Source organism: Sapajus apella, unplaced genomic scaffold (genome assembly GCF_009761245.1).
Source record: "Sapajus apella isolate SASKATOON/1434 unplaced genomic scaffold, GSC_monkey_1.0 scaffold11, whole genome shotgun sequence".
NCBI lineage: Eukaryota > Metazoa > Chordata > Mammalia > Primates > Cebidae > Sapajus > Sapajus apella.
The window spans coordinates 6,228,351-6,242,570 of NW_022436951.1; the positions used below are offsets into that span (position 1 = coordinate 6,228,351).

The 14,220-nt window shown below is 40.4% G+C and overlaps 1 protein-coding gene across 2 annotated transcripts in view; it reads right to left on the reverse strand.

The window, feature by feature from the left end:
- SLC1A3 (solute carrier family 1 member 3) overlaps positions 1 to 13,406 on the reverse strand; it is an 80,133-nt gene extending 66,727 nt beyond the window's left edge. Inside the window, exons 1-2 of one of the 2 annotated variants that reach the window (XM_032278943.1) lie at positions 12,861 to 13,406; positions 10,979 to 11,254 (exon numbers count right to left, since the gene is read on the reverse strand). In XM_032278943.1, the coding sequence (XP_032134834.1) occupies positions 10,979 to 11,159 (181 nt within the window). In that variant the 5' untranslated portion in view covers positions 11,160 to 11,254; positions 12,861 to 13,406. Of the gene's footprint in view, positions 1 to 10,978; positions 11,255 to 12,279; positions 12,420 to 12,860 lie in introns of those variants that run through there. The other variant, XM_032278945.1, reaches the window with a different exon arrangement.
- Between the last annotated feature and the right edge of the window lie 814 nt (positions 13,407 to 14,220).

The following is a 14,220-nucleotide window of genomic DNA, read 5'->3' on the forward strand; positions in this document are numbered from 1 at the left end:
CCCATCTATTCCTCTTCTGCTCTTTCAGAGCCTCTGTTCTACTAACTGATATGTCTGTGCAGCATGAACAGTCAAGTTTGCTCCTGTCTCCTGATTTTATGTTCTGCCCTAGAGCCCAGTCAAGACCCATTTGTGCTCAGACTGTAAGCACCAGTATTCTGGGGAATTATTTATGGACAGGTTGCATCCCCTAAGGCTGTACCTAAGAGAGCCAGGGCTAGCCTGGGAACGGGGTGGTCCTAGCTTCTATAGTCTTATTTCTGGTGATCTTTTATTTCTAAGTGCCCTTGACACATAGCTCAATGTTTTACTTTCTAAACTTCTGTTAAATTGGTGGCAGGAGGCAAGGGCTTACATGGAGGAATAAAAACTGAAATCCCAGTCCATCTGTTTTACAGTTTATTGTGAAGATTGTAGATGGTAAGGGATGTGAAAGTGCTTCAAAAGTTGAAGGTAACATACAAATTAAAGCTTTGGGTGTTGCGCCTGGATTAAATTTGGGCTTTGGAAGCAGGGAGATCCTGCATCGATTTGCTTCTATCCTGAAATTGCAGTTTCCAATGCACTGATTTCCTTAGTTTCCTCAGTCTGTCTGCAGAGCCTGCACAAACTGCAAAGTCCACTCATGCTTATATTTGGCGGAAGCAGCACCGAGGCTAACTCTTTTTTAAATACCACAATTTGGAAGAGCAATGACTACAAATTCCATGGGGTACAGATTAGCAGCACTTACCAACATTACAAATACATGTATCTTCAGACCCAACAGTTTCACTTCTGGGTTTGTATCCCACAGATACATGGGTGAAAGATCATTCATTACACCATTTTAAAATAAAAATGTCTATAGACTGGAAACAACCTAAGCGTCCATCAAGTGGTAATTGCTTAAATAAATTATAGTTCACCCATACAATGTAGCTCCAAGAAAGAGGGGTCTTTCTACATGCCAAGGAATAACATCCAAGGTATATTGTAAAGTGAAGAAAGCAAGGTGAAAAGTGGTCTATGTACACTATGCTATTATTTGTATGCGAAGAGTTTAAAAAGGAATATGTATTTATTTTTATAGTCATAAAATTACTTCAAAGGCATGAGACACAGACAAAAGGTAAACTGGAACCCTGGGGGGCAGGGAACAATGAGATACTTTCTTTTTATAAGCTTTTGTACTTTTGGATTTTGGACTATGCAAATTTATTTACTGCATAAGTAAAATAAAATAAACAAAACAAAAAAAAGGCCCACAACCTTTTCTCCCTCTCTCTTATTCAATCTTACTGGATTCTTTTCTGCAATATTTCTGCTGGATGCCTGCATCTTTCTAAAAAGTCGCTTTGGGTCTGGGTTGATTTCTCCTCAATCCTCTTTAATCGCTTTAACAAGGAGTTTCTTTAGCTTGGGCCACAGAGAGGAAAGTCACTAATTATGCTCAGATTTATAGTGAGTAGATCACTTTCTGAGCAAATCGCTTTCTTTTTTTTGGAGACAAGGAAGTAAATCTGAAAAAACTTTGAACTCAAATCAATACGGGCTCATGTGCAAAGAGCCCTTGGAGTTGTAAGTATGAGAAAACTGAAACCACTTGGCAAAGATGACAAACTCCTTGTCACCCATCACCTCGTGGAAACCATTGCAATGTCAGAACATACAGGGCCCTGAAAAGTTTACTGAATCTCAGGTTTGCTTACATACTTCATTTGCCCTAAAAGTACAAATCTCAGAAAACAAAAATAAATAAATAACTAAATAAAAACATGACTACTTTTGTCACAGGCAGTCTCTTGATAGAATCATAATTTCCTTCTTGATGTTTCTCTTTACATTCATCAAGTAGCTGAAGATACCAGCAAGCTTTAGACAAGCACAAGAAACCTGGGGTTTTGTGTTATCTGCTTGAAAGATGAAATTTCAAGTAATGCAATGTGTATAAAAGAAGGGACCATCTTTGCAGGGTGTATTTTTATCCCTACTCTCATTAGGGATAAATGAGCCTCATCGTACAAGGTTCTGAATAAGCAGTCTCTCACTAACAGTCCACTGTTTTCTCTGTAAAGCAGCAGCAGTTTGCAGCTTGGAAACACGGCCGGAGAACTGGAGAAGTCTCTCTGAGGACAGGAAGAATGGAGTTGCCTCTCCGGAGACAGAAACTCCGTCTTGAAATTCAAAACTTGGTTGTGCCTTTCAATTTGCTCCTCCTAAATTTACCCTCCAATCTTTGATAAGTTATACAAAGGGGAAAAGGGAGTGCCTCCCTTAGTTCATCCAGAGTATATCTTTCTTTATCTAAACCTTTTTGAGTCTTTTATCCTTCTCTTTTTGCTTTCAAACTCTCTTGAGCACATCTCTTGATAGGGCATAGTGATGTGAATATTCTCGGCCTAGGGAATATGCTCTAGACAATCTTGAGAACACTGAAGCTTGACGTAAAACTCATCATTTTGGCCGGGCGCGGTGGCTCAAGCCTGTAATCCCAGCACTTTGGGAGGCCGAGGCGGGTGGATCACGAGGTCAAGAGATCGAGACCATCCTGGTCAACACGGTGAAACCCCGTCTCTACTAAAAATGCAAAAAATTAGCTGGGCATGGTCTTGCGTGCCTGTAATCCCAGCTCCTCAGGAGGCTGAGGCAGGAGAATTGCCTGAACCCAGGAGGCGGAGGTTGCGGTGAGCCGAGATCGCGCCATTGCACTCCAGCCTGGGTAACAAGAGTGAAACTCCATCTCAAAAAAAAAAAAAACAAAAAAAAAAAAAAAAAAAAAAACTCATCATTTTTATACTCAGTGAGTATAGTCACTAAACTTTGTGCACTGAATGGCTGTGTGTTTTCTCAGCTCCCAGCAATGATGCAGCTCACCTAGCTGCCAGCAAATACTTGATGAATGACAGTATCCCAGTGTTCCATAAATATCAAGTACCTAGAATGTACAACTTGGAAAAGACAGCGCTTAAACTCTGGTTGCCTCCTGTAAATGGGTTAGGTTCTTCACAATCTTATTTATTCTGTAGCAAAAACAAAAGCCTATGGTTTTCTTCCCCCAATTTATGAGAGACGGGCAGAGACTGAAGGGCAGAAGGAGCTCTTGCTAAATGTGCCCTCACGATGTTCTCAAACACTGGTTAAAAAACACTATTATCAGACCCAGAGCCAGGGGCCCTCCAGAGATCAAAGGAGAAGGGGGCTGGCTATTTGTTAGACTGGAGAGAGCAGTGAGAATGGATTGTCTAGGAAAGAGATCCTAGCAATGGTACAAAACAAAACAAAATACCTCTGCATTATTCCACATATTCTGATACTTTAGAGGAAGATAAACTAGACTTAAAATGATAGGATTTTGAGTTGGAAGCAGACATTAGTCTCAACTTACATTGCTGATGAGAAAATGAGACCCAGAGATTTGTCTTACATCAAAAATCAAGTTAGTTGATGGTAGAGCCAGGCTTGTACCCAGGACCTTTAGACCCTTAATGCTTTCTTAGCTGCATCCCAGACATCTGCAGATACAGATCAGAAGGAGGGTGGCCTGGCCTTAGCTTATATGCTGCAGAGGGTGCAACAGAAAGTGCTTTGTAAACTGTAACACCACAAAAATGAAAGATATTATTGCTGCAGGTTAATTGTTCTGAACACACTTGCTTATTTGATTACCTACTTGAAAGAGAAATTTGAAATTGCCTGCTCTGTTTCCTCAACATCTGAATTAACAAGAAGAAAAAGAGCAAAACAGAATCCAGAGAACAACATTAAGACTTCTACCCACTGCTTCAAAACAACCTTTCCCAACTCTCTTGGAAACCAGCCACATTTCTCTCAGGGTTTCAGCCAGCCCCCACTCCGATCAGAGTGGCAGTTAATGGACAGTAGGCCCCAAAGCGCTGGAGGAAAGAAGAAACCAGGGAGGTGGTGAACACTCAGATTGGCCCCGAGAAGTATGAATAAAGAATTCACTATTGAGCATATCGCAATGCTTACTAAAAACATTTCTTAGCACCTCTTCATTTTCCTGAGAGAGGCGCCCCCTCCACTGAGTAGTCTACCATGATAACAGCTGCCTGGGGATTACTTTCTGGTTCTGTTCAGGAGAGACAGGTAAGGGACAGATAATGATGGTATCACTTACTCCGAGGCTTTCATTTCTGCATCTAAAAGCTCTTTACAACTATTAAGGCTCTTCCTACAACTCTCTTGGCTCTCTTCTCTAGCTAAGGAAACAGAAGCCACTTCTGAACCAAAACCAGGTGAATATTTTCTCTCATCTCTGCCCCTCATCCTCCCCAAATGCTAGGGTCTTATAGTTCTCTGGCAGATCAGCATCATCAAATCAGTGCATATGATAGCTTGAAGCCATATCAGAGAGGTAAATAAAACATGTGAAGTTTACAATGTCTGTGGATACTTTACCTGGCAAGCATTTAAGGAAATCATTTAAGGTGGCATGGCTTGTGCATAGCAGAACTGGGACATAAATCTTGGCAGAGAGTTTTCATAATTATTCTATTTTATACAGGAGGAAATAGAAGCTCAGTTCCAGAACTGGACATAAACCTAGGCTGTCTGACTCCAGAACACATAGCTCTGATCTCTGCTATACCTTAGGGGGCTACACTCTCATAGTAGGAGGCAGCCCCTGGAATGGTTTTGGAGAAGCTGGGAGAGGACTGGGATGCATCTGTGCTCTGGGCACATGTGTCATCACCAGCCCTGACAATTTTTCTGTATTTCTGCTTCCAAGAGGAGAAGATAAAGCACAGAGAAATCAGACCCTAGTTCTTATACCTTATCCCAGTGTGGCTTCTCCAGAGCAAGGCTCTGTAAATCCACAGCTTCCTCTTCTCCCCTCCCAGCCTCTGCTGAGTGACAGCCCAGCTGAGCTCTGGTAACACCAGGGGACTCAGGATCCCCCTACCCCCAGCTTCCTGAAGCTCCTCTCTCCCTGCTCATTTCCAAGAAGTATTGAAGAAACCATAAGTCTGAACCCAGATATCTGTCCATCATTCTTTGGATTGCTGTTGTTCAATCAGTGTGAAGATGCCCTGCTACCAGGTGTTCAGGAAATCGAGAGGATGTTGGTGTGTGTGCCTGACTGTGCCTACTCCACGAACTCAAGCAGTTGGCTATTGTGGTCCCACTACAGGTCGGTTCAGTCCAGCAGCTGATAGCAAATCACATCGATTAACCTGCTTGGCTGACATAACTGACTCGGCCAGTTATGTCCAGGTACAGAACACCACCATGGCATTTCTAGAAAATGAGTGCTTTTGAGCATGAAGGAAGAGCCCTATAGTTATGGAAACTGTCCCAAGAAAAGACTCACTTACAGAATAGACTCACTTATGCAGTAGGATAGCTCGAGTCACTGATCCTTATTCACTTGAAATCCAAAGACGGAACTGTCTTCGTTCAGTCTGGAGGTTGTAGGAATACCTTCCAAATCTTGATCTGCAGCAAGCTTCTTCCATTGTATATCCACCTTGGTGGCATCCCACCTCACAAGCTCAACAGGTCCAAACTGAACTTATCTCGTGCACCCCCAAGGCCCCCATCTTTCTCCTGTATTCTACCTTCAACAGTGGCATCATCAGCCACTCTGCCACTTAAGCCAGAAACTGGGCCGTTGGCCTGCAGTCCGCCTTCTCTCATTGAATCCATCACCAAGTCTCACCAGTGATCTTTCAGTTTGACCTCTCTTTTCCATCTTTTCTGTTGCTACCTCAGGCAAATTGCTGGAGTAAAGCTAGAATGGATATTCCCTGAGGCCAAGGAAGAGCACCCAGAACAGTGTGGTGAATGAGAACCTGGAGATGGAAGGGTGGATTTGAATCCCATTCAGTATTTACCAGCTGTGCGATAGGGATTTGAGCTTCAATCTTCTCATTTGTACAATGAAAGCAATAAAACTACTTCCTTCTCTGAGTTGTTATGAGAATTAAAGTTAATAACACAGCCATGCTTGACATACATGGTCAGTGTTAGCTATTGTTATTATTTTCTTTTTTGGAGACAGGGTCTCGCTCTGTCATCCAGGCTGGGTGCGATGGCATGAACATGGCTCACTGCAGCCTCAACCTCCTGGGCTTAAGCGAGCCTCCTCCCACTTTGGCCTCCTGAGTAGCTGGGACTACAGACATGTACCACTGTACCTGGATAATTTTTTTTAAAAAAAATGTTTTTGTAGAGATGAGCTCTTACTATGTTGCCCAGATTGATCTTGAACTCCTGGCTCAAGTGATCCTCCTTCCTTGGCCTCCCAAAGTGATGGGATTATAGGTGTGAGCCATTGTTCCCAGACCAATATGGTGAACATCAACAAGATTCTTTCTTTCTTTTGGTTTTTTTTTGGGTTTTTTTGGAGATAGAGTCTCACTCTGTCGCCCAGGCTGGAGTGCAATAGTGCGATCTTGGCTCACTGCAACTTCGGCCTCCCAGGTTCAAGCAATTCTCCTGCCTCAGCCTCCCGAATAGCTGGGACTACAGGCACCCACCACCATGCCCAGCTAATTTTTTGTATTTTTAGTAGAGACAGGGTTTCACCGTGTTAGCCAGGATGGTCTGGATCTGCTGACCTCATGATCTGTCCACCTCGGTCTCCCAAGTGCTGAGATTACAGGCATAAGCCGCCATGCCGGCCATTTTTTTAAAAGATTGGGGGTCTCACTATGTTGCCCAGTTGGTCTCAAACTACTGGGCTCAAGAGAGCCTCCCACTTTGGCCTTCCAAAGTGCTGTGATTACACACATGAGCCACCGTGCCCAGCCTCTACTCTTGTTAGCAATATATAATAACTATAGCAAATACAGGTATATATTATAGCTACAAGAAACTGAGGCTCAGCGATGCCTCCTTTTGGATCACAAAGCTATTAAATAATACAGCTGGTACATGATCCAGATCTACCTTCATCAAAAGCCACACTTCTCCTTTTTTCAGATGGCACATCTAGGGTTCCTAATGTGTCTATTAAAAGAAAATGGAACCTCTAAAGTACCACCACAGAAAGATGCCATATTATATAGAAAAATACGCATAACATGAACTCATTTGAAAAATGTTTACAGCTGATTAGAAACTTCTCTATTACCACTTCTGATCCTTGTATGTTCCATTGTCATCTTATTTTTCATCCATGTCTCCTATGAAATTACCTGAGAACAGGGGATACCATTGCACAGCGCAGAGCAAGCTATATAACATTCCATATTTGTTAAATTGCATATCATTGAATTTTTAAAAATAAATAATTTAACTTATTTACTTAGTAGATAATAGCTAACAGTAGATAATATATGAATGAGGTAAAAAAAATACAAAAACTTTCTCAAAGAAAAGTCGTATTCTTTCCACCCCATTCCCTAGACACCTAGTTCCTATCCCAAGAGGCAGACATGCTGACTAGTTTCTCCTATATCCATTTAGAGATATTACAGAATTGCACCAAACTTTAGTGCAATTTAAATTCATTGCCAGAGTATTAGGGAACAGGGAGAAATGTTTTATAAAAATTTAGTCAGGATGTTTTCTTTCCTGAGAAGTCACCAATTTCTTCCAAATCCACATAAAGGAGAACTCAAATGTAAAGTGTGTGTGTGTGTGGGTGTGTGTGTGTGTGTGAAGACCAACATCAGAGGAAGGTGCCAGTTACTGTGTTTGTGAATGCCTTCAGGTCAAACCACAGCTCAATTCTATGCATTCCTATTTATAAATATCCCCCTACCTCGCAGCTGATCTTATGACCCATTTCATTGTTTGGCCTGAGATTTCATTTTTATTGTGCAATTCATTCCCTAGCCATGGAAAGAGTCAGCGTTCTGTGAGTTGAACATGACAAAGGACTTTTCCTTTCTTTCAGCGAGATGTCTGAGGTCACTCTAACACAACTTACCACAGTCTGAAAGGAGAAACCGCTTTCTGCAGGAAGAAAGACAATAACCTCTCTTCTCAATGTGGTTTTTGTCAGACAGATATCCACAACAGCCCTGGCAGCCCATTATCGAATGCTTTCATGATGGACCCTCTAAGGGATGTGGAGCTTGGCACTGTGTTCTCTCAGATCGCTAACCCACTCCTGTTACACGGGCTTTTGTCATGGCATGGCACATTCAGACTTTGACGTTGCTTAGAAATGGCAGTAGAAATGACATAAAATGGTACAAATGGTTCTATGCTTATGCTTGTGGATGAATTGATAATCAAAATATTTATAATTTTCTGCTTTATTTTGAATATATGGATTCACATGTCTTTATTATAATATTTTTCTAGTTTCTGCTTCCACACATTAAATCATATATATTTTATTTCAAAAAGGCAAAACAAAACAGACTGAACAAAAGATTCAACCCAGTACATAGGTTTCCCAGTGATTTTTTTTTTTTTTTTTTTTTTTTTTTTCACTAAAAGCAATAAAAATCTAGGAATTTGAAAACTAGGTAACAGCTATAACTCTTCTCATCTCATCTTTGGGGAAAATAATTATCTCCTTCTTCCTTGCTAGCATCTTTCTTGCTTTTTCTCATGCTACAGCAAATAAATTAAGAGTTGGTCTACAGACACATTCTTTTCCTATCTCTTAGGACTGGTAGACATGGAACCCAGTGACAAGCCAAATGGGGCCTTTGTATCCACTGGGCCCTCCAATGGAAGACACACTAACAGATAACTGAAGGGTTCTTCCTTCTCTCCTAAATCTGTTTGCTCCTAAGTTGTCTATTTGCTATTCCAAGTCTTTGGTGTAGGCTCAGTGGTCTCTTTGACTGTCAATGAGCTCTTTTTATGTGTTTCTTTGTTAGTGCCGCCTTCTTACTGCTTCTGCCTCCTCAGTTTCCGTTAGTAAAGCCAACCATGAGGGCCCCCGGCCAACTTATCTACCCTGGCTCAGCCAACTCTTATTGCAATTCTCACAAATCTTAAAAAAGCCCTTATTGGGTGAGGAATGATCCCAAACTCTTAGTGAAAAACAGACTTTTAAATCCTGGCCTTATCTTCGTTTTATTAGAGATGTTGTTTCTTCGAACTAATCACTTACAAACTTCCTTCTCCATCAATCTGTCTTCCATGTTCAAGTTTTATTACTTTCCATTCCTCTATTTATTGTCTTAGAAATTCAACTCTTCTGGTGTTTACAACACCATTTTGAATGGTGTTTCTCCATCTTTTTCAAATGTACTCCGGTATTACTGAGCACTATTTATTATACGTATAGGATCATGAATTATAAATGAGTATTTGTTAAATGAATGAGAAGGATGTGGCTTAATGGTCTATAGGGGAATTGTAAGTTTTCTGTTTACTTCAACTGGATAAATCATACAGTAAAATGGCAATGCTATGTGAATGCATCTAGCACTGCTAGCTAACTGGCCTTCATCAACTCATGAGGGTATTTCTCTTTCTGGCATCTCTTACAAGATGTCAACTAGCAGCAGAGCAGAGGAAGAATAGAGTGGTTAAGAGAATGGCCTCTGGCACTAGACTGAATTTGGCTTTCAGCTCCAGCGTTTACTAGTGTTGTGACTTTGGGCAAACTGCTGGATTTCTCCACAGTCAGTTTCATTTACAAAATGAGGGAGATTCTACCTTCTCACTTGCTTCATAGGCTTATTTGAAGATTAAGTGAGCTAATATAAACAAAACTCCTACAGGTAGCTGGAATAGTACTACATAAATGTTTGATATTATTACTATGCAGCTATTGCTTGGCTTGGCAATGACTTTGATTCAGGGTGAAAAAGAGGCATTGACTTCCAGGACCATGATGTGGGACTGAAATACTTCATCTAGGAATATATTCAAGCCTGGAAACCTACTATGGAAAGCCATTTCTTCTCTGTGTCAATTAGGACATGTTCTCTTTGAGTTTCTCTAAAATTAATGGAATCATCATTAATCACCTGTGACTACTAATGGGCGACAATGATGTTAAAGGGGGATGTAGCTAAAGTCTTCTGACAAATTCTCCTGTCATATTTCATTTGTCTACAATTTAAGAATTCTATTTTCTTGAAAAAAGTTATTATATTTATATACTACAGAATTTTCTTAATCTTTATTAAATCATTATCTCTTTGAAGTTGATAGAAATCTTGGCAAACTCCAGAGTAGATATTAAAACTGTACTGAATGCCTCTTTTATGGTGGCAAATTGGTAGGTTAAGTTAGAGTATTTTTACAACCTGGCATTGGCTCATGTGTTTGTCAACCTAAGGATTTCTATACTGGTTTGGTTAAAAATTCCAAATAAGTAGTTTTTTTTTCAGCTATATTTTAAAGTAGGATCAATACCACCCATAAGTAATAAACTATAACTTTTAAGATCAATAAACAAAAGAAAAGTATTTTATTAGTAAAGATTACTGTCAACCCTGCTAAATTAGTAATAGATGAAAATGTTTCAAGAAAGGTATAGCTGGTTATGGCAGGCTCTGCAAAGCAATGAATGAAAGAGATCTGTGTTAACATTTTCCCCAATCCATCTTTCCCAGTTGCTGGGTGAGAGAGTCCAAACACATAAAAGATTTGGCCTCTGTGTCTAAGCATTGACATTCAGCTTCAAGTCAGCACCAGTTAGACTATAATAACTATTTGGAACCAACGTCTCATTTTAGGTGTACTAGTTGTATAAATTAGTTTCAAGTGCAACTGACACTGTATATAATTACATTTTGGTCAAACGTAGCATGCTTGATTTGTCATGCCTAATGATTAAATTATCACTTCTTTATCCTTACATGAAATGGGAAAATATTTTCCTTCCTTATACAATTGATTTGCACAATGCCTAATGTTGCCTAATGATGGGTTTACCATATATTGCTCCAAACATGCCAAAACAGTCATTTTTATGGAGAAAAATCATCAAGTTCAGAGGAAAGCCTGGGCTATCATTTTGATACCTACAACTAGTTCATCTGATAATGTTCCCGGGGCAGCCAGATGCCCCAGAGAAACAAGATACAGGTTTGTTTTTAATCAAATGACTCACCCACAATGACAGCGGTGACAGTGAGCAGCACAAAAGCATTCCGAAACAGGTAACTTTTAACATCCTCCTTTGTAATGTTCTGTACTTTCTTCTTTGCCAAAAGTGTGCGTTTACGGACTCCCTGCTGGAATCTCTCCATCCTGCCCGCCGTCTTGGGCTCTTCTCCATTGGTTTTAGTCATATTTTACTTTTCTAGGAGTGTCTCTTCTTTGCACTTCAGTGTCTGGGAATCACCCACAGAAAGCCAAAACTCCTCTTTGGTGTTAGAAAACACAACTAGAATAGGAGAAAAAGAGACATGAGTTACAGTGTCCAGGGGTGAGAAATCAGTGCTGCGCTACACCAGGCAAGCTCTTGGCAAATTGCATAATCTCAGCAGGAATCGAGGACTGGAGAGCCACAATACCAGGCTTCAAGGCTGTGGTGTGCATATTTTAGTGGACCACGTGTGAGAAATATGCATATATTCAGAATATATATGCAGAACTTACGTTCTATTTTCTTTTTAAAAATCCATCTTTCCCCCTCCAATGAGGCTATAAAAGGGTTCTTCAGAGCTGGAACTGACTGAGAACCCCTATACCCACCCTCCCCCTCAGAACCCATCTGATGCCTTGCAAAATGTGCATACTCAGTAAATGTCCAATCAAACTGAATGTAAGTTCTCAACCATAACTTGACAAATTATGCTGTATACATGGTTGAAAACATAAAATAAAAATAATTAAGATACTGATAGGTGGGAGTTGTCTCTGTTATATGTAGTAAAGTAACCAGCTATTTTCTTCATTAAGAAAAAATACGATAACGTCTACTAGTAAATATGGCGGTAAAAAGAACACAAGTGCCCACAATACATGGGAAATACATGTGACTATTTTACGGGGTAACTTTTTCATTTTTTTTTCCATGAAATAAGCAAAGTGCTCTGGGCACATCTATAAATCATCTGAAATCAGAATTCAGCTTCATTTTTATCACAATTAGAAATAAAAAGTAGGGTCTGCCTTTATGACACACATACTAGGGTCTTCAGAGGAAACGATTGCTGACTTTTTAGCATTTTAAAATTTAGGATTTCTAGAACAGATGAGGAGATGAAACCAATTTTCATTCCAAACATTACAGTGTGTGGTTTCTGGCTTCTTTAAAGCGCTCAGGCTATTTAACTACGTTTCAGTAAATTTCTTTCCTGGTGGAAATCAGCTGGTCTGAAAAATCAAAGGATTCTTCCTGGTGCCTTACGGGAGTTCTAATCCATAGTCCTTCCCATAATCAATCCGAGTGAAAACCAGCCGTACCATGGATGTGTGTCGCTGCCAACGCAAGCAGCCAGCGTGTGCGCCAGTGGAGGAGGTAACTGGAAACCAACAGACTCCTCACAAATGACTCCTCGCAAGCTTTTAGCAAATCCCAGTGCAGGAAAAAAAAGACTTAACATTTTGCCTTTTAAATGATATTGCACGTTGGGGTCAGTGATACTAAGACTTAGAATTTGTTTAAGACTTCGCACGGGATTAAATGCTTAGGGAGAGGCGAAGAGGGGGAGGAGATGGAAGAGACCAGATTTTTTTTTTTTACTAATAGCTCTGATTCCTCTTACCAGTCACTTTCAAGCAGACTCGCTCAACCTTGATCCTTTTCTAGATCTCGCGCCACAATCTGCCCCCAATCCCCACCGAATGACTCAACTCCAAATTAACAGAGGGCCCAGCATAAATAGACACCACACTCTCACGACGTGAGATGACTAACATGGACTTTATCTACCAAAATGGCTAGCCTTGACTCAAACTGCTCCTCTGCTTGGGAGGCAAAATACATCGGCAGAGAAGTGAAAGGAGAAATTAAACCCGGCAGGAGCACAGGATGTGACACTTACCTTTTCTGATTTTGTAAGGGGTGAAGATACGAAGCAGTAACGAGGTGAATTCCCCAGCAGGTCCGGCGGAGCAGCAATCGGCAGCGCGCGTGAGCAGGCAGGCTGGCCCTGACAATGTGCATGTGCTCTGAAACTGCAAGTTACTCTCAGGGCAACTTAAGAAAAGGGGAGGAGTCTGTGTCCGGGAAAGGAGGAGTGGGGAATGGAAACCGCACAGGGTAGGAGGGGGAAACCCCGAGGTCTCCGGAATATTGATTCATCCTGGCACACCAAAAGCAGGCTTGCTGGCTTTGTTTTGCTCCTTAGACCACTTTCACGCTTTGTCAGTTCACTTTCATTAGAAATGCAAAACCGGGACCAGGACGAATGTAAAAATAAAGCTCACGCACTCGGAAAGCTGAAAGTCTTGATTAGAACGTTTCAAAGACTTTTCTAAGGCTAAATATAATTACCTCACATTATTGCAGGTTTCCTACCCTTCAGGGAAGACGAGGGTGTGCTCTTTTGCCTGGTTATACAGCTGTTATGAAAAAGTCCCTCTTTTTAGAATCGGGAAATTAACTGACATTTTTTGGGAAGACCATGAATGCAGACAAGTATGGAGAAAAAAGTAATGCTTACTACGATTCCCTAAACTTGTCTAAAGTTAGAGACACGCCTCTATTTTAGCAGTTTAAACTTCATTATAACAAATCTAATTTAGCTCACGCTGCCTGTGTTGTAGACAGAAAAGGTAGCAAATGTAAAGAGACTAGGATTTTTGTCAAATTAGAAAACGAAAAGCATTTTAAGACCAAGAATGCAAAGCACACTTGAGATTTGGTGATTTCAAAAGGTAAATTGCTGTTCAGATGTCTCAATTTTAAAGGATGCTAAATGTCCTCCCTGCCACATACACCATTTTTAAAGCTAAAAATTCCCTTGAGAATGTGACTTGCACCTCTAGTCCACTTTTCTTAAAAGAAAAATAAATTGTAAAAATAGATATTAGAAAATTAAAAATTATTTTTTGAGCTTTTTTAGCAGGAAGAAAATGGTTCATTAGAAACAAAAATTCATAGCAAAATCACAGCCTGAGGTTTGAATTCTTATTCACTCAATTCAATATTCCACATGCAAAATATGCTCAATTCTTGGTCTGTTATTCAACACAAAAGTTTGTCTTTTTTCTCCTCAGTACAAATCTCTGGAGATCATAAAGAAATATCTTCTTTTACCTTCAACTGCATGTCCTTTCGAACAACTACTGGTTGGAAAGCAATGTCGAATTACAGCAACGCTTTACAATTACAAATTAGCAGCAATTATCACAGCTTTCTAACATGCTATCATTTCAAGAACTTATTGAAAATACATGCTT